General features: G+C 61.2%; 1 protein-coding gene across 3 annotated transcripts; it reads left to right on the top strand.

The window, feature by feature from the left end:
* The first annotated feature begins 113 nt into the window (after nucleotides 1–113).
* Nucleotides 114–22,843, top strand: TECPR1 (tectonin beta-propeller repeat containing 1). 3 transcript variants are annotated; one of them, XM_034988367.1, is made up of 24 exons: nucleotides 114–765; nucleotides 1,212–1,394; nucleotides 1,681–1,803; nucleotides 2,719–2,844; nucleotides 4,860–5,034; nucleotides 5,140–5,240; nucleotides 6,984–7,085; nucleotides 8,378–8,523; nucleotides 10,984–11,465; nucleotides 11,599–11,744; nucleotides 12,476–12,631; nucleotides 13,146–13,295; nucleotides 13,381–13,538; nucleotides 14,510–14,637; nucleotides 15,666–15,768; nucleotides 16,846–16,942; nucleotides 17,011–17,090; nucleotides 18,094–18,150; nucleotides 18,643–18,823; nucleotides 19,095–19,230; nucleotides 20,098–20,152; nucleotides 20,768–20,874; nucleotides 21,031–21,150; nucleotides 21,319–22,843. In XM_034988367.1, the coding sequence occupies exons 1-24, from the start codon at nucleotides 541–543 to the stop codon at nucleotides 21,501–21,503; spliced, it is 3,522 nt and encodes a 1,173-aa protein (XP_034844258.1). In that variant the 5' UTR covers nucleotides 114–540; the 3' UTR covers nucleotides 21,504–22,843. The 3 variants fall into 3 exon arrangements, with proteins under 3 accessions (XP_034844258.1, XP_034844257.1, XP_034844259.1); XM_034988366.1 differs by having other exon boundaries at nucleotides 20,060–20,152; XM_034988368.1 differs by lacking the exons at nucleotides 21,031–21,150; nucleotides 21,319–22,843 and having other exon boundaries at nucleotides 20,098–20,290; nucleotides 20,768–20,849.
* The last annotated feature ends 430 nt before the right edge of the window (nucleotides 22,844–23,273 follow it).

The raw sequence follows: 23,273 nt of genomic DNA, 5'->3' as shown, positions 1-23,273 counted from the left end.
AGAGGACAGAAAAAGGAGCAGGAGTGGAGGATGGCAGATGGGGAGGGGCTAAGGAGGGGAGGGTGGTGGTCACGCAGAGGGGGTCCAAGACGGGATCCTCACATCCCCGCCATGCAGCTGCAGGGCTCCCGCAGGACCTGGCTGGGGTGCCAGACCCATGGGGATGCTTTTACCAAACCCGTATAGGATTGTCAGCAGTGAGACCAGCATAAATGAGGGGATCTGCCCACCGTGGGGCAGAGGCCTCCTGGGGAGGCAGCGATGGGCATAGGATCGAACTAAATCCACGACTTTGCCGTTATTCTTTTGATAAGAAAGATCGGGAGGAGATGTGACCAGATAACGATATGCTTTAGATTTGGGGAGGTAGATGCAATTTTTTTCCCCCTCTGTACGTCTTTCTACGTTTGAAAAGAATGCCCGTCATTAGAGGGCAAGCAAGAACAAGCAAGGAAAACGTGCCCTAGGCTCCGGCGCCGGGAGCTGGGGCGGACACTGACCCGGCCCCCTGCTTCCAGCTCCCCCCGGGCCGCCGCGGCCATGCCCAACTCAGTGCTGTGGGCCGTGGATCTCTTCGGGAAGGTGTACACGCTGTCCACGGCGGGCCAGTACTGGGAGCTCTGCAGGGACAGCCCGCTGGAGTTCAAGCGCGTCAGCGCCACCACGCAGTGCTGCTGGGGCATCGCCTGCGACAACCAGGTCTACGTCTACGTGTGCGCCAGCGACGTCCCCATCCGCCGCCGGGAGGAGGCCTATGAGAATCAGGTGGGGCCACGTGTGTTGGGTGGCCGCCTCGGGTCGGTTTTCTGGGAAGGAAGTCGGCCCGCCCCAGACGTTCGTGTCCTGCATTCTGCTTCCAGTCTGGGTTCTATAGCGTTCGGAGCCCCCGTTGTGTCTTTATAAAGGCAGGCTGGCCAGGTGCGCACGAGGGTGGGCTCCAGGTGGTTTCCAGGAGACCGGGACCTGGACCTGACCTCTGCTGCCTGCCCCTCGGGGCTCCGTGGCCCGCAGCAGGTTCTCTGCCCTTGGGGGCCATGCCCAAGTGCTGGCCCTCGGTGACGAGCCGTGGGGAGGCCCTGATCCTGCGCTCGGGGCAGAGCCTCTGCCCCCTCTCCATCCTGGGGATCAGCAGGAAGGCCCCCTAGTGCCGGGGTCCCACTCTCCCGGGCCGGCGGCAGGCCTCAGGCCCGTCTCTGCTTCCCGGCCCTCAGCGCTGGAACCCCGTGGGCGGCTTCTGTGAGAAGTTCCTGCCCAGTGACCGCCGGCAGTGGAGTGACGTGAGTGGCCTCCAGCACCGGCCGCTGGACGGGGTGGCCCTGCCCTCGCGGCACTGGGAGTGGGAGTCGGACTGGTACGTGGATGAGAACTTTGGAGGGGAGCCCACCGAGAAAGGGGTAGGTGAATTCGGTTCCTGCTGGGGCTCCCCTGTGGGGAAGGAGTGCTTGGGGCTGGACCCATCCCTCCTCCGCCCCCCCCGCCCCCCCTCCTGCCCCGCGCCGTCCCCAGCGCCCCAGCCGGCGCCCTGCATGCTCCTGCTCCCTGCTCAGGGTAGGTGGCTGTTGGGGCTTTGGCTCATACCACTGTCTCCCTCCCTCTTCCACCCTGCTCCCCGCCTGCCCCGGCTCCGTCCTTCCCCGGGAGCCTTACAGAGCACCCCCCTCCCTCCGCGTGGTCTTTCAGGGGTGGACGTACGCCATCGACTTCCCCGCCACCTACACGAGGGACAAGAAGTGGAATTCTTGTGTGCGGCGGCGGAGGTGGATCCGCTACAGGAGATACAAGTCCCGGGACGCCTGGGCCAAGGTCTACGCCGCAGTGGGGCCCGGGCGGGGGGGGGGGGGGGGGGGGGGCGGGGCAGCGCCCCGACAGCCGTCTCGCTGTCGGGAGGGTCGCATGGGACCCTGTCCCAAGAACACCGTGGTACTGTGTGTTCCTTCGTTTGGGAGCTGGCCATACTGGAAGCCAGACTAGACCGTGGCCCAGGACAGCATAGAACATGACCTGACTGGCCTCCAGGTGGTTCTGTCCCAGACTGAGGCTCTGTCTGTATACCTCTTCCTTCCCCCAACTCCCACAGGAACCACTCCGACCCTTGTGTTGTCCCCGTGACCCCAAAAAACTTTCCAACTTAGGGATAGGAGGCCTGGACTAGGGTCCTGTGTGGCCTTGCATAAGAGGAGGGCCTTGGACCCTCACCAGACCCCTCTGGAGGTCCATGAGGTGGGGCCGCTAGCCCAGCCTGCCAGCCCCTTGCCCTGGGAGCAGCCCAGAGAGCAGGGTACCTCCCATGACCAGCATCATGGAGGGCTTACACCACAGGACCAGGTTCTGTGATCGGCCCCCTTCTCGAAGGGTGAGGGGACAGAGTCACAGCGGTCGGGCCACCGCAAGGCACAGACCTGAGACCTTGCTTGTACGTCTGTCTTCCAGGCTGGAGCAGCAGTGACCCCTCGGGGATAGCGGCCCAGGCCTGGTCCCCGAGAGAGGGAGAACAGGGCAGAGGGGACCCAGGGCCAGGAGCTCTCTGTCCTAATGTTGCCTTCTCCATAAAGTCAGGCGGTTGTGGGCCGAGCTGGAGAATGGAAGGCAGTGTGCTGGGAGGTGGGAGGGAGCGTTGGAGGGGTGCACCGCTCAGGTGTCCACCGGGAGGGGAACAGTGCCATCTACTGGCCAGGTGCCCACAGGTACTGACCAGCTCTGCCACACACCTTGTTTCAGATCCCTTCGAAGGAGGACCCCAAGCAACTGCCCGACCCCTTCAATGACCTCTCTGTGGGGGGGTGGGAAATCACAGACGAGCCCGTGGGCCGCCTGTCCGTGTGGGCTGTGTCTCTGCAGGGAAAGGTAAGGCCCGTGTCCCCCTGAGCCTAGGATGGGAGGGGGCTGAGGGAGGCTGGCCACAGCAGGAGCGGGGCAGGAGAGACTGGCCTTCAGGTGTCCTCCCAGGGGTGGAAGAAGGGTGAGGGGGCTGCCCTCCTCACCTCCTGTCCTGACAGCGGGGACTACCCTGAGCAGGCAAGGCGGCATGTTACTGGGGTCCCCACAGGAACCCCTCCTGTGAATCCTGCTGTCCTGTGGTCCTGCTCCTCCCAGAAGCCTCTGACATCCCACCTCATGCCTGGTCCTGGCCTGACCCTTCTCAGCTCCGAGAGCATTGATCAGTGCCCACCCTGAGCTCAGATGCCATCAAGAGTGTCTCCTTAGACTGATTCTGAGCTCCCTGCCAGTTCCCTTCTGGTGGCTCCCACACAGCAGTCTCCAATAGTATTGTGGATGGGGGGAGGGATTTACATATGGACAGGTGAATGGACAGGTGGACAGACGGGTGGGTGTTGGATGAGTAAGTGGGTGGGTGGGTGGATGGATGGGTGAGTGGGTAGGTGGATGGACGATGGGTAAGTGGGGAGGTCAGTGGGTGGGTGGGTGGGTGGGTGTGTGTGTGTGTAGGTGGATGGATATTTAGAGAGGAGAGGAGATTCTTCTCTCAGGGAGTTTATGAACTAAAGAGTAAAGCCAGCCCCTGATGGCAGGAGCAACGTAGGTGGTCCTGCCTGCAGGTGACTGAACACTTCAGCTGTGGTTTTAGAGCAGACTTCATCTAGCCAGTCGTCTTTATCACAAATTCACCCAAATTCTCTGGTTGGCTTCAGAATAGACACAGTAGGTTTGGATCAGGCTTACCTCTGGGTCCTGTTTGGCCTGGGCTTAGGTCAGCCATAGTTGCGGGTTTTCTCTGAGCCATGCTGAAGGATGGTGGGGCGCTGGCCTGTGACAGAGCCCCCTTTGAGGGGCCATGACCACCTGGATGCAGAGAGGGGAGAACAGGGGCGGGAGAGCAGTGTGCACTGAGTGCCGGCCCTTAGCTGGTGTCGCCCTGCACCATTCCTGGGGGCCATGAAAGGTATGACTAGGACCCTGGGCTCCAGGAGGAGCTGGAGAGAGAGACAGAGGGGCCCCCAAACCACCAGAGGGAGGCTGCCCAGGCGTGGTTCTGCAGTGTGAGCTGTAAGGGTGAGGTAAAGGGTTGGGAAGCCGTGGTCCCCAGTGTGAAGACAGGCTGGGAGGTGGTCCCCAGCCCTCCTGCACCTTGCAGCAAGATGTAGCCCCCTCCAGACAACACGAGCCAGTTTGGACAACATGACCAGGTGGCTCAGTCTTAAATATTTTATTATGTTCATCGCTTTCAGGTTAAGGGGGAAAAGAAGTGGACATTTTAAACATTCGTATGAAAGGGATTTGGGGGTTTTCCCGTTTAACCGTCAAGGACCCCACTTTCCCTAGAGACGGTGTACTGAGAGTACATGGCCACTAGGGGGCAGAGGACACCAGGCTGGGGCCAGAGGTCTAACTGGGGCCCTAGGTGAATGGGGAAGGGGTTTTTTTTTTTTTTTTTTTTTTAAGATTTTATTTATTTATTTGACAGAAAGAGACACAGCGAGAGAGGGAACACAAGCAGGGGGAGTGGGAGAGGGAGAAGCAGGCTCCCCGCAGAGCAAGGAGCCCGATGTGGGGCTCGATCCCAGGACCCTGGGACCATGACCTGAGTTGAAGGCAGACACTCAACGACTGAGCCACCCAGGCGCCCATGGGGAAGGGGTTCTTGCAAGCAGATGATCCAAAGGGGTTTGTCTCCCAGGATGACTGAAATCCAGGATTACATTTTCTAGCAGGGGAGGGGGGCATCTAATCTGGCGTGAGGATCCGGATGGCAGTGGGGGCAGGGAGAGCAAGTCTGGACAGTCAGGGCCCCCTGGCCCCAGAGACTCTACACCTGGCTCAGGTGTACACTCAGGCACACAGCCAGCCTCGGAGCCCTGGCCAGACCCTCTGACCCTGCCGTGGGTTTCTTTGCCATCCAGGTGTGGTACAGAGAGGACGTCAGCCACCCCAACCCCGAAGGCTCATCGTGGTCCCTCGTGGACACCCCAGGGGAGGCGGTGCAGATCAGCTGTGGGCCCCACGACCTCCTGTGGGTCACGCTCTGGGAGGGGCAGGCCTTGGTCCGGGAAGGAATCAACAGGAACAATCCCAAAGGTGGGCAGCCCTATGCCCCATATAGGGAGAGGCAGGGGACGCCCAGCTTCTCCCCAGTGCTCTTGCTGATGGGGGCCACCTGTTCCTTCTTCTGGGGCTGGGTAGGAAGTTCCTGGTCCATAGTGGAGCCTCCCACCTCTGAAAACGGGATCGTGCATGTCTCCGTGGGAGTTGGCGTGGTCTGGGCCATCACCAAGGACCGGAAAGTAAGATGGCGTCACTGGGGGCTGGGGCCAAGGGCTCTGTTTAATTTCTTTTCTTCCTTCGTTTCTTTTTCTTGAAAGGAATCACTGGCCCATATGGGAACCCAGGGCTCAGTGTTGAGGGCTGTGTGGTTTTTTATTCTTGCAAGTGTGGTCTCAACCCCTTAGAGCAGATCCAGCCAAGCACCACGCACTTTCTGGGGTTGAAGGCCTTGATGATCTCCACAATATGCCCGCACCCCCATACCAAGTGCAGAACAACTCAGTAGGCCATGACATTTCAAATAGTCAGATGCCAGTTTTCTGAAATCCTTCACTAACTGAATATACCCCTTTGCTCTCAGTGCTTGTCATTTTTACATTAACAGAGAAAGTCCAATAAAATAAGCAGATTTCAGGTTGCTTCCATGGTCTCTCTAACCCCACCTCACAGGCATCCCAGGGGATGGATCCCCCACACATCTGAGTCTGTGTCCATGCAGAAGGTCCCTGAGCCCAAAGCTCCCATCACCTGAAGCATCCACCTCCCCAAACCCCTAAGCCCCTCTCAGAACACAATGCATCCAATGAGCAGAACCTTGTATTTATATGAGCCATTTGCTCAGTCTTCAGATGGATGTTTGTGCAAACTTTCTTTGGGTCAAGGAGACATTTTAGGCAGTCTAGAAATTGTTAAAAAAGGGGTTTGAGGGTTTCTCATTTAACCGGTCACCTCCCCGCATCCTGCCTCAGGAACTGTGGTTAAACACGTGAGTGCTAATAATGCGTGATCCTCTCTGAGTCTCAGAACTGCTAGGGTCTTGCTCACATGGCCATCCAGAGTGAGGAAGGATAGTCGTGGGGAGCATGGCCGGGGTGGGGGCGGTCAGCCACAGGGCCACATGTGGGCTTGAGGGAAATTTGGTTGGATCATGTGTATTTTTATAAGTTAACATGAAAAAAATCAGGTGTTTTCTTTTATCTTTTTTTTTTTTTTTTTAGTATTCTCTACATTCAACATGGGGCTCAAACTCATGACCCCTAAGATCAAGAGTCGCACGCTCTTCCAACTAAGCCCAGGCAGGTGCCCCGAGAAAAGTTAGGCTTAAAGAGACTGTTTCATAAAGCAGTGAGAATAGATCCAAAATATGTTATTTATCTCCTGATAGGTTTGGAAAAAATGGTTTTTCTAAATAACATCGTTAAGGCTGTTATCTTACACAGAAGCAAGCTTGATTGGACAAAATGACATTTTCCAAGATGTCAGGCTAAGGTGGGGACTGCATAGAGGTCCATGGGGGTGAGATGTCACTCACCAAGCTCACAGGTCAGTGCCTGCTTTCGAGATGCAGACATTGCCCAGGAGAAGGCCCACCTCCTGGCTTTGTGTGCAGGGAGATAGCTGCTGCTCCTCCCTGGTGCCAAGAGGTGCTGAACTGGTAGAACATTCTAGAAAGTTTCATGCAGCTTTGTCTCCTGGAGGGGCAGTGCTCTCTGCCAGAGACGAGACAAGAAACCACCAGGATAGGTATGGCTGAGGGCAGGTTGACCCTCAACTCTGTGGGACAGTGCCAAGCCCAGAGGGGATGTGGCAGGGGTGTGGGGAAGAGGGACCTGGATCACGTCGCCTTTCTCAGTGATGTGCTCTGCTCATCTGTGGCATGAACCAAAGGACCAAATTATTCATTTGTTCTTCCAGAGCCTTTGAAAACCATCTTCTGTTTCAGTGACCCTCCAAGGGGGCCTGTCGATTTCTGACTTTCTCAGGTGTGGTTCCGAAGAGGCGTCAACTCACACAATCCCTGTGGCACCAGCTGGATCGAGATGGTTGGAGACATGATGATGGTGAACGTGGGGCTGAACGACCAGGTGTGCATGGGACTCCGAGCCGTGGATCCCAACCTCCGGGGTCAGCGGCTCATCCATAGCCGAGGTCTCAGGGGCTCCTGCTGCTTCCATGATGCCAGCCGGGGGCGGGGGAGGGTGCCCAGCCGCTCCTCAGGCTCCCGGCCTGCAAGGGCACCCAGGGCGCTCTCTCCGCCTGGGTCCCACAGCCCCTGCTCGTCCCAGGCCCCTTCCCTCAGGATGCTCAGCGCTGTAGCGGTGAGCACGGACCAAGGGCGCGTGCCCCGGAGACCCGAAGGGTTTTGTTGAGAATGATTTGGGCAAAATCACTCAGTAAGTGAAGACTGAAACTTATCTTCCCAGCCTTATAGACACAGCATCTCTTGAACATCATAGTTTGTACAGCGTGGCGGCCTTATAGATAATGAGGTTTGGCTGCTTTGAAGACTGACTGTGGGAAGGTGACTCCTTTCCCAGAGCACTGGCCTAGAAGCTCTTCCCAGGGGTGCTGGCCTTCTCTGTGCCCCCATGCCCTCCTCCCACCCACCCCGGTCAGCAGGGTACACAACAGTCGGGGCAAGACAGGCGCTGGCTGGTGCCCAGGGGGACCAAGGACGGGGGCCAGCCTGCCATGGCCAAGTGATGGAGACACCACGGCCCTCCCAGCAAGGCCACCTGGGGCCACCGGGGGCAGGCTGCGGCCCTTTAGGCTCCCCCATAAGCCAGGGCCCAAAATGGGCTGCTCCCTGGGCCCGTCAGCTGCTCGGCACACCTTCCTTCCTCAGCACCCAAAGGCAGAGGGGAGGATGCCTGCCCAGCCACCAGATCAAGGAGGCTATCTTGCATCTTTAAAAAGACCCAGCCAATTCTCTGGGCTCACTTGGGGAGCAGCTTTCTTCCCACCAGAAGCTACATGGAAGATGGGGACGTGGGTGGACTCTGTGTCCCAGTGCAATACCCAACGGCACCACCACCTCGTCTGGGCTCTGTCAGCCCAAAGCCCAGGGTCTGCCTGAGGTCGGGGAGCCAGGACAGGGTCCCCACTTCTGAGCTTGGTGCTCTGCTCTCCCCCGGTCCTCTCTGGCCTCTGTTCCCTGCATCTGGCTTGTGCACCCGCGTCCCCCCGCCACCAACCCTCCCAGCCATAACACTTTTGTGTGCTCACACCCCCACTGCACGTATGGGGGGGGGGACTCCTGCCTGCATTTGCAGACATGTCCTTTAGCCTTGGGGTGCTCACCCCCACACCACTAAAGGGAAGGGATCCTTCCGGTCTGTGCTGGCCTCCCACCCAGCCGTGCCTCCCTCTGTGCCAGGTTTGGGGCATTGGCTGTGAGGACCGGGCCGTGTACTTCCGCCAGGGTGTCACCCAGAGCGAGCTCAGTGGGAAAACATGGAAGGCGATCGTTGCCAGCCGAGAGAGTGACCGATCGCACTCTGGTAGCTCATCAAGTCTCCTCAGGTGATCCCACGGGCAACAGGGCACGGAGGACTCGGGTCAGGAAGGGCTGTCGGCGGTCTCGGTGGGCAGTGTCTAGGGGAGGCTGCAGCTGGGCCTTGTCTGAGGCAGGGAAAAACCAGGTTCGGCCTGCAAGGGCCAGGGCCTGTGAGGTGTCTCCCTTCCTGTGCCTGGTACCAGGGCTCGGCCTGAGGGTGGCCCGTGGGGGCAGGCTGGGGGCAGGGTGGGAGGTGGCAGGTGGGTGAGGTTGGGGTGTCCGTCCATGTTGGAGCCGGGGGTCGTCCCTGAACAGGGCTGGCCCACTGGTTCTGAAGTCTCAAGGCCTGGGAGAGAAAAGGCTTCTCTCTGGGGTGGATGCTAAGGCCCCTCTGTCAAAGGAAAGCAGAGAAGAAGACAGAGGGTCTCTCTAGTCTAGAACAGGGACCTCAAACTTGGCCGTGCACCAGAAACGCCCAGAGGGCTTGTCCCCGCCCAGACGTCCAGGCCCCGGCCTCAGAGCTTTTGTTTCCATAGAATCTTGCATTTGGTAGATTTTGCGTTATTTGCTCGGTCCCAGGTGTGCCCGCTGCTAACAGCTCTGAGGACCACACCTCGAGAGTCATGTTTGTAGAGTGTGGATGAGTCCCGGCTGTGCCCATTGGCGGTCACTGCAGGCAGATGACTTAGGGTCTCAGCCGGCGGGGAGGGGGGGAGGGTATCACCTCAGCTCTGTACCGCGAATGCCCGCAGTGCTTACCTGCCCAGTCCTGTGGCACAGGGACCCTTGGGACAGCACTCCACAGCAGCATGGGCCCTCCCCAGACCCTGGCCCACATCCCTTCGCTCCCCCAAACATGGCGGTCTTCACTCTGCTGCACCGGATGCCCAGAGGCCCAGGAGGCTGGCTGGGCCTGGGCTTTCCTCATTTACCTGAGGGTTGAGGCTCTCAGCTGGTAGTACTCAGATATTGGAATCAGCTGAGAAGCTTCCACAACTACTGATGCCAAACCTTAATCTTGGCAATGGCTTCTTAAATATGACATCAGGAGCACCGAAAATGAAAGGAAAAATAGAGACATTGGAGTTTGATCAAAATTAAAAGCTTTTGTGCATCAAAGGACGCCATCAGGAAAGGGAAAAGACAATCCACAGAATGGCAGGAAATATTTGCGGATCACATATTTGACAAGGGTCCAGTATCTAGAATATATAAAGAGCTCTTACAACTAACAACAAGACAACTCAACTTAAAAAGGGCAAAGGACTGGAATAGACATTTCTCCCAAGTAGATGCGCAAATGGCCGACAAACACATGGAAAGACGCTCAGCATCATTAGTCATCAGGGAAATAGAAACCAAAACCACAAATGAGATACCACTTCACACCGACCGGGAGAGGTGTAGTCAAAAAGAAAGGCGATACCAAGTGTTGACAAGATGGGGAGAGATTGGGACCCCTATGCGGTGCTGGTGGGAAGGTAAACAGGGTGGCCGCTGCGGGAAACAGTCTTGGAGTTGCTCCAGAAATTAAGATAGAGCGACCCCGTGACCCAGCACTCGCACCCCTAGATCTATACCCAGAAGAACGGAAAACAGACATCGAAACAAAAATTCGTGTGTGAGTGTTTATAGAAGCGTTACTCACAGTAGCCAAAAGTACAAACAACTCAGATGTCCATCCGCAGATGAATAAATAAAACGTGGAGTTTCCATACAACAGAATATTCTTCAGCAACAAAAGGGAGTACTGAGTCACGCTACAACGTGGGTGAACCTTGACCTCATCATCCGAAGCGAGAGAAGCCAGTCACAAAAGACCGAATATCGCGCGATGCCATTTATTTATTTATTTATTTTAATCTTATTTATTTATTTATTCATGAAAGAGAGAGAGGCAGAGGCAGAGGGAGAGAAGCAGGCTCCCCGCCTAGCAGGGAGCCCGATGCGGGACTCGATCCCAGGACCCTGGGATCATGACCTGAGCCGAAGGCAGACGCTTAACCGTCTGAGCCACCCAGGCGTCCCGCGCGATGCCATTTAAATGCAGTGTCCAGAAGAGGCAAATCCATAGGGGCAGAAAGCTGATTAGTGGAGGCCGGGGGGTGGGTATGGAGAGTGGCTCCTTAATGGGGACAGGGTTTCCACGTGGGGGTGACGACAAAGTTCTGGAACGAGGTGGTGGTGGTTGTATAACCTTGTGGGTGTGTTTAACGCCACATCATTTGAGATGGTAAATATTCCATCACATGTATTTTGCCACAATACAAAAATAATAATACCCCCGGATTTCCACCCCCAGATAAATGATGTGATCGGCCTGGGTGAGACCGGGCTGTCCAGCTCCCCGGGAGGTGGCCATCCGTGTGCGTGTGACATGGCGCGGCCGCAGCTTGTCCGGGGTCACACCGGACGGGCCAGGCCTGCCCACAGCAGCACGTGTCCTTCTCTCGAAGGGGTCACGGGTCTGCCCCTCTTGTCCCCAGTGCTGGCTGCTTCTTTGGCGACGAGGTAAGGGGCAGTGGTGAGTCCTGTGCACCGAGCGACACAGACGCCTCTTTGGAAGCCGACAGACCAGGGCCTGACCAGCCTGTCCCTGCAGAGTCTGTGGACGGTCCCAGGAACCCCAGGGACAGCTTGGCCTCAGGCACCGGCAGGATCACAGAGCGTGCCGTGGAGGTCGCTGGCCCGGCCACTCAGACTCCTGGGCCCGAGCCTCGCCCTGGCCCGGCCTCCACGCCGGCCGAACTGCCCTGGACCAATATTGACCTGAAGGAGCCCAAGAGAGCACCCAGCCACTCGGCCGCTGGCTTTCCAGAGACCACCAGCCTCTCCTCGCTGGGGCTCCTCCCACTGGGCTTGGAGGAACCCTATGGGGCCGATGACCACCCGCTGTGGGCCTGGGTGTCAGGAGGAGGCTGTGCCGTCGAGGCCCACGCTGTCCTCAAGTGGTTCACCGTCCAGTCGGGTAAGCGCAGGTGTCCGAGGGCCCAGCACCCCAGAGGGTGCTCCTTGGGGGGGTAGCCGAGGGAAGAGCCCTGGCCTGCTGCTCAGCTGTGGGCGGGCCGGGCGCCTGGCCCTGAGGCTCCGCTGGCCTGCAGGCCTGTCCCCCTCGGTGCAGACGCTCTCCTTGTCCATCATGCCGGCGCAGACCGCCGCCTGGCGGAAGCAGATCTTCCAGCAGCTCACGGAAAGGACCAAGCGGGAGCTGGAGCACTTCCGGCACTATGAGCAGGCCGTGGAGCAGGTGGGCAGTTCCCGGAGGCACTGTCCTTCGGCTGGCATGCACTGAGCGCCTATGGTACACTGTCCCGAAGGGGGGGTGGAGGAGAAGAGAGGCATCCATTCCTCCGTCCGCCGAGCTCGGAGGTGAAGCCATCCCTTCCAGGCCCCGTAGATTCAGGGACGAAGACATGAGTCCAGTCCTGGGCTCATCCGTGCAGAACTCAGGCCCCATTGTGCTCTAGGCACAGCCTCGGCCCTGGGGACCCAGATACCAGCCTCAGTGGGAGGCGTGGACGGGGGAGGGCTGTCGTCCCCTTCCCCCCGGAAGGAACCCCAAGAGCCAAGGGGGTGTGGCGTTTGAGACGAGTGAGGACGGGGTTGAGGGCTGGCCCGGAGCCCCTCGGCTGCTGGTCTGGGAGCATCTCCCTGGGGGCTACGCATCGGGCCTCCAGACCCAGGCAGACCAGCTGTGGGCCCCAGCTTTGCCACTGACTCCCTCAGTGACATGGGGTCAGGCACAGAACCTCCCCGAGCCTCAGTTTCCCCAGCTCGAGCATGGGGTCAGAGTGCTGACCCCACAGGCTATTTGAGAATCAGGAGGGTGTGCAGAGACAACACTCGCTTGGGGTGTATGGTAGCGCCACCTTGGTCATTAGGGGGAAGCTAGGGAGCCGGGTACACACGGGGCCAGAGTCCGGGGCCCCAGGGGCCTGCCTGTGACTCTGCCCTGTGCCCCTGGGACGTGTGCTGCAGTCGGTGTGGGTGAAGACGGGGGCCCTGCAGTGGTGGTGTGACTGGAAACCCCACAAGTGGGTGGACGTCCGCGTGGCCCTGGAGCAGTTCACGGGGCTCGACGGGGCTCGGGACAGCATCCTCTTCATCTACTATGTGGTCCACGAGGAGAAGAAGGTGTGTGGGGGGCTCCTGGGGGAGGGGGGCCCCAGGGCCAGGCCTGGGACACTGGCCCCAAGGTGCTCAGTCGGGGACCGTGGCTGGCACCAGGTCAGCGGCCGGCAGGTGTATGGAGTCCCCTGCTGCAGCGTCAGCGAGCCCCCTCCTCACGGAGCCGCGGACCGTCCCTGGGGTTTCAGCTCAGGGACTTAAAGCCCCTCCGCCCTCCCCGCGCCGGGGTTCGAACCCAGGCAGTTGGGTTCTCAAGTGCTCTTGTCGACATCAAGAATGTCACGAAGGCACTCGTTCATGAACTAGGCTTCCCTGCTGAGCACGCGTGGCCCCAGAGCCCACCACTCGAACCCACAGGCCCCAGGGACCCCTAGGACTGGCTCTCTGGAACCAGGGGGGCCCCCGGCCATCCCTGTCCCTCCAGCATGGCAGGGGCTCCACCCAGAGGCCCACTGTGCCCCCAGCCCCCCGGGACCCCTCTGCCCCGGTGACAGCCCTGCCCTCCGCCCTCCATTAACAGTACATCCACGTGTTCCTCAACGAGGTGACGGTGTTGGTCCCCGTGCTCAATGAGACCAAGCACTCCTTCGCCCTCTACACGTCCGAGAGGACGCGGCAGAGGTGGCCTGTGCATCTGGCCGCTGCCACCGAGCAGGACATGAATGACTGGGTGAGCGCACATGACCGACGGGCCGGGCTCCGAGGGCAGTGGTCCTGCCCCTTCCCGGCACTGACCGGCCCTTTCCCCGCGCCAGCTCGCCCTGCTCAACCTGTCCTGCTGCGAGAGCCGGAGGGTCCACGGCCGCCCCTCCCCACAGGCTATCTGGTCCATCACGTGCAAGGGGGACATCTTTGTGAGCGAGCCCAGCCCGGACCTGGAGGCCTCCGAGCACATGCTGCCCTGCGACCAGATGTGAGTCAGCTCTGCCCCTCACTAGCCCAGGGCAGCCAGAGGGCGAGTTCTAGAAGGAAGGGCCTTGCTGCCCACTGGCCAGCCACAGGAATGGCCGGCTGGTTCCCAGGACTCGAGTCTTCCTGGGCCTGTTGGAGGACCCCAAGGGGGACCAGAAGCCTGGCAGGGCTAGGCACATAGATGCCACCGAGTAGGTGCCGTGTGTTGGGGGGCAGGGCGGGGGTGGCTCTGTAGGTGGCAGGGGATAGAACGAGGTCACCCGCAGGGGGCACTGGTAGCCCCATTCTGGGGCACCTGGCATTTAGGGTGGGAAGGCAGATGGGGACCCAGGAGGAGACACAGTGCTCCCAGTTCTGACCCAGGGCTTCCCCTCGGTTCCCCTGAGCCCCTGAGGACCAGGGGAAACATAGGTGAGACCGGGAGGCCCCACTCAGGAGGGGAGAGTGGATGCATGTGTCCACCCTTCATTCGTCCATTCTTGGAGGCCCTGGGTGCCCAGCACCCGGATGGACAAGTCAGACGGCCTCCGGGGACAGTGGGCAGGACCTTGGCACACGGGAGGGTGACCCAGGTGGCACCCTGCACTCTGCACACCTGGGAAGCTGTGCTGTGGCCCCGCAGTGTGCTGGCCCGAGTCATGGCCCATCCAGATGAGATGGCCCTGCCTTCTGCCCCCACACGCCCGGCCCAGACCCCCAGGGGCCGTGAGGAACGGGGGCTGCTGGCTCGACCCCTCACCTGCAAACCCTGAGTCTCCTGCGCCCACCCTGGGGCCGTGTTAGCTCCGATCACTGCCGGATGGGAAGCCAGGCAGGTGCCATCGTCCTTAATACAGCCCACCAATCTGAGACCGAAGAGGAGTCGAAATCGGATGTTCAGGGGAGGCCAGTGAGCCAAAGTGCTGCAGGGGTAGAAGACTGGCAAGGTGTGCCGGGGCGCGCGTCTCCGTGACCTCTCTCCGCTCGCCCCAGGTTCTGGCGGCAGATGGGAGGCCACCTGCGGGTGGTGGAGGCCAATGGCCGGGGTGTGGTGTGGGGCATCGGCTACGACCACACGGCCTGGGTCTACACCGGCGGCTACGGCGGAGGCTGCTTCCAAGGTGAGAGCGGCCTGGACACGGAGGCTGGCGGGACCAGCTCCCCGAGCCCTGCCCACAGCCTTCCCGGGCCAGTCCCTCCTCTAATCCCACCTGGCTTCCCTGCCCCACTCCGGAGCCACTGTCCCAGTGTTGACCCTGAGCCGACAGCGGGCTGACCGGTGACCTTCACCACAGCCAGCCTCCACAGAGGATGGTCCCAGGGCCAACCCTCCAGGTGTGAGAGCCCGGAGACCAGGCCTGGCCTCCAGTGTGCCTTCCTGGGCACCCGCAGCTGAGCTGGGGGCCTTGCAGGTTCTAGAAAGGCAGCTGCCAGAGCCTCCACTGTGTCCCACCCCTCACTTCACAGACGACGCCTCGACGACGCCTCAGGGCACATTGGGGTGGCCCCAGGACCTGGGTCTCCTGATTCCCAGGCCTGAATTCTAGCCCCTGAATAGGTGGGTCATGCCTTAGGGGATGAGACCTTGCCAAACCCCTGTTGGCTCCCCAAGTTCTGGGAAGCAAGGTCCTGTGTCTCCTGGGAAATGCAGGCAGAAACAGACTCTGGAGTGGAAAGTTCCAAGCCACAGCCCACATGCCCTACAGTGAGGGATGGCCAATCCTAGAGAACCAGGTGTGGTCCACCAAGACCACGGGAACTGCCCATCTTCCTCATTTGTGAGGCAGGAATTACGTTTGTTCCCATTTTACAAATGTAAGGAGATTGGGGCTGGTGGATGTTACGTGAATGTTAATAAGGATGGAGCTGGTGGGGCCCCCCACCTGCCTGGTGCCTGGTCAGTGGGAAGACAGGGAGGGAAGAGGGGCAGCCAAGAACAGGGTGTGAGACCCAGGAGCTCAAGGTGGTGTAGACAGGAGATGTAATGCGCTGTGGGTCTGCTCACGGAGGAGCAGAATAATCACGCAGCGAGAACCCCAAGCCAGGCCCGTGAACCCCTCTCTGCTGGCCCTCCCTGCCCACTCTCTGCGGCCATCAGGGCTTCAGACGGAAGCCTGAGTCCCCAGCCGGCAGCCTCCTCTCCCCCCAGGCCTGGCCAGCAGCACCAGTAACATCTACACGCAGTCGGACGTTAAGTGCGTCTACATCTACGAGAACCAGCGCTGGAACCCCGTCACGGGCTATTCCAGCAGGTGAGCGGCTTGGGCGCCAGCCAGGGGCCTGCCTGGCCCAGGCCACGGTCTCGACGGGAACACAAAGATGGTCTGTGATGGCCTCACCGTGGGGTCCCCGAGGGCTGTCCAGCTCATCTAAGCTCCAGTCCGTCTCGGACGGGGAGATCGTTCATGACCTTTCAGTGTCGCACCTGCGGCTTGAAGGATTTCCTTGTGTGTAAATATTTGTGGGTTTCTCCATTCACCCCAGTAAATCAGGGTTTGAGTTTTGCTGAGGCAGTTGAAACAGGGTGCCAAAGGACGTCCCGGAGACCTCTGCGTGGCTGTGTAGTGTCCCTGCAGAATGCCGACCTGCTTGCGTCCCCGCTTCCTCCTCTGTCCTTCGGAAGAGGGACAGGGCAGCCGCATGCTCTCTGGTCCCCGCAGAGCGTGCACACCGAGGGCCGTGGCTCCTGCCAGCTGAGCCTCATGGCCACCTGCCCGACACCATCATGTGGGGCCTGTCGCTCTGTGAGTGTCTGGGTCGGCTCGACTCCTGTCACCAAGCACCACGCACTGGGCAATCTAAACGACGGACGTTCATTCTCTCCCCATCTTGAGGTTGGGGCGTCTAGAACCGAGCTGTGGGCAGGGCCACTTCGCTCTGAGGGCTGTGAGGGACAGTCCGCTCCCTCCCGTCTTCACATCACTTTCCTTATTTGGGAAATTTGAACTCAGCAAGGACACTGTCGTATTGGTTTAGGGCGCACCCTAAGGACCCCATTCTGACTTGATCACCTGCAAAGACCTTCTTTCCAAGTAAGGTCACATGGGTACTGGGGATAAGGCTTCACCATCTTTTGGGGGCACAGCGACCCGTAAGAGGGGAAGAGGTGGGCTCTCAGCCCTCGGGCGGGTGGCCTGGCCGCAGGGGTCACCCGGGCTCCCATGTGACGGGCGGTCAGCGGGTTGCTGTCCCCGCCCCGGGGCAGTTCCGGTTTTGCCCCTGGCCCCTTTGGAGATGCAGGTGGCCCAGGTGCTCATGTCTGTCACCAGCTGGTGCTGGCCCGTCTCTCCTCCTCCACGTCACCCCACCACCCCCGTTGTCCGCCACAGGGGCCTGCCCACCGACCGGTATATGTGGAGCGACGCCTCAGGGCTGCACGAGTGCACCAAGGCTGGCACGAAGCCCCCGTCCCTGCAGTGGACCTGGGTGAGCTCCGGGCTGTGGGGCGGGGTCTGGCGCTGGGGCCCGCCCATGCTGATCTACCTCTCTTCCAGGTTTCTGACTGGTCTGTGGATTTCAGCGTTCCCGGGGGCACGGACCAGGAGGGGTGGCAGTACGCCAGTGACTTCCCCGCGTAAGCACCTCTCTGCGTGCGGCGGGGCCCTGGCCCCCGGCCCTGCCGTCCCGGGTCGCTGCAGCCCCCGCAAGCACTCGGCTGTGGCCGAGGAGCAGACCCCCGTGTGCCCACCTCGGCTGCCGGCAGGGTTTGGGGCCAGTCCGAGATGAGCTCAGGCCCGCACCCCGGCCATACCTAGCTCAGCGTCGGGCTCAGGGAGGACCGCCATGGCTCCCTCAGCAGCCCGCTGCTGTCCCTGCTGCACTGGGGGAGGGTTCTGGGGGTGCCCTGGGCTGCTGGGTCAGGGGTGGCTTTGGGGAGCTTTGGGCCAGGGCCTGCGTCATGGGCACGGGTGCTGGAGGGAGGTGTCGGGGGAAGAGGCAGCTTGAACAAAGTGTGGAGTGAGGCCAGCGCCGCCCTGAGAAGCAAAGGGAAAAGTGGGTGACAGGTCCACAAAGCCAGGGGGCCCTGGTGGCCAGCGGGCATGTGGCACGGGTGGGCAGCAGGCCCTTCACGGGGCACAAGTCACATCCATGTGGAAGACAGAGCTGTGGGAGCCCGAGCCAGGGCCTCTGAGCAGGCCCAGGCCCGGGAATGAGGCAGGTGTCTCGGACGGGGGAACCCACAGGCGTCCCCTCCAGCCGTAGCCAAGCCTCCTGGCCTTGACCCTCCCCTTGTCTCTGGGCCTCAGCTCAGCTGTTCCCCAGAAGGGCTCTGATGGGCCCAGTGCCGGGGTGGGTGGGCTCAGAGCCCCGTAGCTAGAATCCCTGGTCTGGCAGCCTCCACATCCTGGCCCCTGGAGACCCTGACCCCAGGGAGACCTGAGCCCCAGAGACCCCAGCCAGGCAAGCCTCGTGTCCTGGGGTACCTGCTGTCTGTGGAGCCCACTCTGTGGCTCACACGGAGGCTCTGCCCTACACAAGTGGGAAAAGAACGTGTGTGTGTGCACGTGCACGCACGCAGGGTCCCTTTCTGGAAACTTCCACAAAGTGGTCTTGATTTTGGTTTCTTTCTCTTGCAGCTCGTACCATGGGTACAAAACCATGAAGGATTTTGTCAGGAGAAGGTGCTGGGCCAGGTAAAGATGGGAGTGACTCGGTAGCTGGGGGTGTGGGCCTGCCGCTCCTACAGGGCTCTCCTGGGCCAGTCAGCATGGAAGCAAAGCAGAGAGAGAGGTGGGAGGGAAAGAGAATCAAAGTAAATGTCAGCCCAGGAAATGCCCTTGGGCTCCCAACGCTCTCTGGTTTCTGAAGTTTGTTTTCAAGAACAAATAAGAGAAATGTCACTGGCAGGCTCTGCTCTGAGCAGGACAGGCAGGTCGGGATGGGAGGCCTGGCTTGGGGCAGGGCAGGGTGGGGCCGCCCCTCCAGGCCCCTCGTTCCTGACCATCGGAAAGGGGCGCCCACTTAGGCGCTGGGGGTGCTCCTGGCCCTCCCCACCAGGCCCGCGGAGGCCGTGTGGGCTGAAGGGCGGCCCACTGCTACCACCTGCAGCCTCCTGCCTACGCGTCCAGAGCAGGTGGCCTGCCGTAGCATCAGACCCCTGGGTTCTGCTCTCTTCCACTGTGCAGAAAATGTAAGCTGGTGACCAGTGGGCCCTGGCTGGAGGTGGCCCCTATCACCCTTGGGGACGTGTCCATCATCCCAGAGAGCCCCAGTACCGACAGAAGTGGGCACAGCATCGCCCTCTGGGCCGTCAGCGACAAGGGGGACGTGCTGTGCCGCCTGGGCGTGTCAGAGCTCAACCCCGCGGTGAGCACCCTGCCTCCGAAGGGCCACTGGGCCTGCCCACCTGTCAGCCCTTGGGCCCTCCTGGGGTTCCGGCAGGTTCTTCCCAAAGGAGAACTCTGGACCCAAGTCCAGCTGGGCTCAGGCCTCCCGGGGCCTGCCCAGGACAGTCCCTGGGGCAGGTGGACACTATGGGTGGCCCGAGGGGGTCACTAGCTCCCGGGACCTTGGGCAGGGGGAGGGGCAGAGGCTGGACCCCGGCAGCCTCAGTGTCCCCCCTGGCTCCCATCCCCAGGGCTCCTCCTGGCTGCACGTGGGCACCGACCAGCCCTTCACGTCCGTCTCCATCGGGGCCTGCCACCAGGTGTGGGCCGTCGCCAGGGACGGCTCTGCCTTCTACCGGGGCTCCGTGTCCCCCACGCAGCCGGCTGGTGAGTGCTACCTCTCGAGGAGGGTCCCCGCCAGTTGTGAGTGGGGACAAGGGGTGGCCGGGGCTGGTCGGAGCGAGGCTGCACGTGCTTCTGCTTCTGGAGGAAGGAAGACGGTTCTCTTCATGTTCAGTTCAGCTGGACAAGCGTGGAGCCAGGGCTGCCTGTGGACTGGGGCCAAGCCAGGACGCCCAGAGGCCTCACCCCCTCCCGCTGGGACCGACTGGGGGGCAGTCATCCCAGTGACGGGGCGGTCCCTCACAGCCGCCCTTCACCAGCCTTGGCCTCCAGCCCAGGGCATCGCTGGTCGTGGGCACTTCGCACGTCCTGCCCTTCGGGACGCCCTCCTGGGGTGGCCCTGCATGGCCTCCTGACTGCTCTACAACGCTCTGGGCGTGCAGGCCACGCTGGCTTGTTCTTGGCTGGATGTCGGATGTCCCGACAGACGGGTGGTGGCTCGCACGTTGCTGCCCTCCACACGGGGACGGGACGTGGTGGTGCGTGGTGGCCCCAAGATGGACTGTCCACCACGTGCCAGGCTGGGCACCTTGGTGTCCCTGTTCCGAGATCGTCCCGTTGGCCCCACCGTCTGGAACCTGCCACAGCCTCTGCGGGCCCTGGGCGAGGTGGGGTGTTGGGGGTTTTGCTCTGCTTGGCCCTCAGCTCACACCGGGCCCCGTCACGTGTGTGTGGCCCGGCTGGCCTGGGGACAGAGGCCGGCCACTCCTGCCTCAAGCCTGCGAGCTGCAGGGGAGGCCACGTGGTCCACGAGCACATGGGTGGCAGGTTTGGGGTCACTGGGCCGCACCCTGAGTCCGACCTTGCGCCGCAGGCGACTGCTGGTACCACATCCCGTCCCCTCCCAAGCAGAGACTGAAGCAGGTGTCCGTGGGGCAGACGTCGGTTTACGCCTTGGACGAAAACGGCAAGTTGTCTCTGATCCTCAGTGGTCACCAGGGGAGACTAAGGCGTCCCCGAGCACCCTAGTGGGACAAGACCCTCACCAGGCCCGGTCCCTGACACGAGAGCTTTGTAAGCCACCATGAGAGGCCGTCAGCCTGAGGTCAGCCTCCGAACCAGTCCCTGTCCCCAGCTGTGCGGGGTGGGGGGTGGGGGGGCGGCAGCTCTGCCCCCGGGGCAGCCTGGGGCTGGCGGAGGTCACCCGCCTGGCCGCGGGCAGGGCTCTCGCCAGTTCCCTTTTCTGCTTTCCGGCTGTCCTCTTGACGAGCAGGGCCAGGAGAAGGGCAGAGTCGGAACTGGACCCAGGGCTTCGCGTCCAGACCCTGTTCTCTGTATTTGTTTAAACAATTCCTTGTCCTCCGTTTCTCATGCGTGGAGAGCGCGACGATAGCGCCCCAGCCCAGCGGGGCGATGCCGAGGCTCAGGTGGCGTCCAGCGTGGAGGGCGTGGAGCTGGCTCCGGCCCCGGCTTTTCTCTTCCTGGGTCGGCAGGAGCCCCAGCAAGTGTGGGGACAGCCGCCTCTGTCTCCGTGGCCAGACCCCGAAGTGGGTCCCAACACTCTGGGCCCTTCTCTCTCCAGGGAACCTGTGGTATCGCCAGGGGGTGACGCCCAGCTACCCGCAGGGCTCCAGCTGGGAGCACGTGTCCAACAACGTGTGCCGAGTGTCCGTGGGGCCCCTGGACCAGGTCTGGGTGCCCGGGGGGGGCGTGGGGCGGGGGCCGAAGGCGGACGCTTGCCCTGGGGGCTTGGGGTGCTCTGGGTTCCTGCTCTGGTCTCCCCGCTGTCATCCCCACGGTCCCACCGGAGCTGGGGGCTGGGCCCTCACCGGGTCTGTGTTCCAGGTCTGGATTATCGCCAACAAGGTCCCGGGGAGCCACAGCCTGAGCCGGGGAACCGTGTGCCATCGCGCTGGCGTGCAGCCTCGACAGCCCAAGGGCCAGGGCTGGGACTACGGCATCGGGGTGAGCAAGGCCTATGCGGGCGGCTTACCTGGCCCCAGGGCGGCGTGGTCACCAGGGGTGGGCGGGAGGCCCCAAGCCCCCCGGGGGTCCTTGATCTCCTGCAGTCTGGAAGCGTGGTCTCTCCCCTTGACCCCGGCAGCCGTGGGTGAGCAGGCTCTCTCCTTCCAGGGGGGCTGGGATCACATCACCGTCCGGGCCAATGCCACCAGAGCCCTCAGGAGCAGGTCCCAGGAGACAGCCACTGGTTGGAGTGGGGAGCCGGGCCTCCCCAGCACGCCCTCGAGGGCAGCCGGAGCCCCGCACGAGGCCCACGGCCCTGTCTGCTGCTGAGGCCGCCTGCCCCCCTCACCTGAAGCAGGTTTCATGCAGGTGTGAAGGATCAAGGTTGATAGTGAGCCTTTCCGTCTGAGCCGTTCTTAAATGTGGATCCTGGAGGGAACCTGGCCTCAGGTCACGGCCACTTCAGAGGCACTGGCTGAACCAGCCCAGAAATGTGAAGCTTTGTGGATGCTCCCACACGTGTCCCTGTCTGCAAGGAGGGCCACGGAGCGGGCTGGGGGCCCCTTCCCACCTGTCCCTCCCCAATCTGCCTGCCGCCTTTCCAGAACGAGAACCTGGAGCCTTCCAGGAATGCTGCCCCAGGGAAGCCAATTCCACAAAACCCCCAGTGTCCCCAAGCAGATGGGGTACGCCTCCTCCCCCCCCGCACAAAGAAAATGGCTGTGGGGCTCAGGGCCACTTTGCACTGTTCTGGGATGCTTTCTCAGAGCCAGACGCGAGAATACGGTTTAATTTCAGAAGTTAAGCGAGAGTTGGCAGCTTGGAAGGAAAGTCTGGGGAGGGGTGTCTTTCTCCTGGGTGGGCACAAGCCCCTGGCAGGGCTGGGAGAAGCTGTCTGCGTGCAGAACTTGCTGGCATTCGCCCCCAGCCAGCCTCCCCTACCCCGCCCCACCCCGTGTCTGATCAGGCGGTAGGGGCCGTGGGGACATGGGGTGTGCCGGCCGCAGCCCCAAGCCCTGCACGCCAGGGCAGGAGCCCTCTCTCCAGGCCCGTAGGAAGGCACCTCCCATCCTGCAGCTTCTCTGCTTTTTTTTTAAGATTTTATTTTTAAGTATCTCTACATCCATCGTGGGGCTCAAACCCACAACCCCGAGATCAAGAGCCGCAGGCTGTCCCAACCGAGCCGGCCAGGCGCCCCTTCTCTGCGGCTGCTTATGTGATCACGGCCCCTTCGGCGAAGCCTCCAATGTGCTTCCTGCAACCAGACGCTTTGCCTGGAGGCCATGGGAGCCCAAGTGGGCCTCGCTCATCTGGGGACAAAAGGAACGGACTCCGGCCTTCCCTGGAATTCCCATGGGGGGGAGTCAGGGTGGGGCCTGTCAGCAGAGGCTGACCCGAAGGAGGTCTCCTCCGAGGCCCCCTGCTGCAGGGCACTGGAATTGTGGAGGTGCGACCCGGAGGGGCGAGTGTGGGTTGGGGACGCTGTCCTGGGTGTTCACACCTGTCAGGTTGTCTCCGGCTGGGCACTGCGGGTTTCTTCTACAGCAGTGACCTGCCATTCGCGGTGACTCACTGTCCGTGGCTGGGCGACTGTCCTCGGGGCTGAGCGCCCACCGTCTTCCTGCTCAGCACCACCGAACCATCTCGATTCCTTGGATGCGTTAGTCAATAAAAACTCACACCAGAGTGCAAAGGACGTGCTAGTTTTTTTTATTGCTACCTTGTGATGAAAACGCACAGTTCCCCATGAGTGTCCAGCCTGGGGCCACAGTAGCAGTCGTGGGATAATCTTTTAATTTTGTTTTATGACACAGCATTGGTTTCATTAGTACTCTGAAGGGACCGTTAGGAGAAATCAAAGCAGATTTGGGTCACTTAAGAAACATTTTTACCACAATTACAGCAGGGGCACTGGCCATTCAGTTCCGGGTAGGTTTTCCCACACAGAGAAGTCGCAGTTCTGGTTTCTGGGCTCCAGTCCGCGGGGATCTCGGCCTTCAGAGCTCATGCAGGTCCGGTCTGCAGGTGGGTGCGAGGCCCGGGGCTGGGGGGTCGCTGGCTTTGGGCGCCCTTGCAGGGCAGGAAGGCCCAAGACAAAGGCCGAGGGAGCAGACCCAGCAGCA

Source organism: Mirounga leonina, unplaced genomic scaffold (genome assembly GCF_011800145.1).
Source record: "Mirounga leonina isolate KUSES-001 unplaced genomic scaffold, KU_Mleo_1.0 Mir_454, whole genome shotgun sequence".
NCBI lineage: Eukaryota > Metazoa > Chordata > Mammalia > Carnivora > Phocidae > Mirounga > Mirounga leonina.
This window is presented reverse-complemented; position numbering and strand designations above follow the sequence as displayed.

Coding starts and splice junctions, on each gene's coding strand:
- TECPR1 (XM_034988366.1), top strand. CDS start 541: ATGCCCAACTCAGTGCTGTGGGCCGTGGATCTCTTCGGGAAGGTGTAC. Junction 11,466..11,598: donor GTGGTTCACCGTCCAGTCGG/GTAAGCGCAGGT, acceptor GCTGGCCTGCAG/GCCTGTCCCCCTCGGTGCAG. Junction 19,231..20,059: donor GTCCCCCACGCAGCCGGCTG/GTGAGTGCTACC, acceptor CTTGCGCCGCAG/GCGACTGCTGGTACCACATC.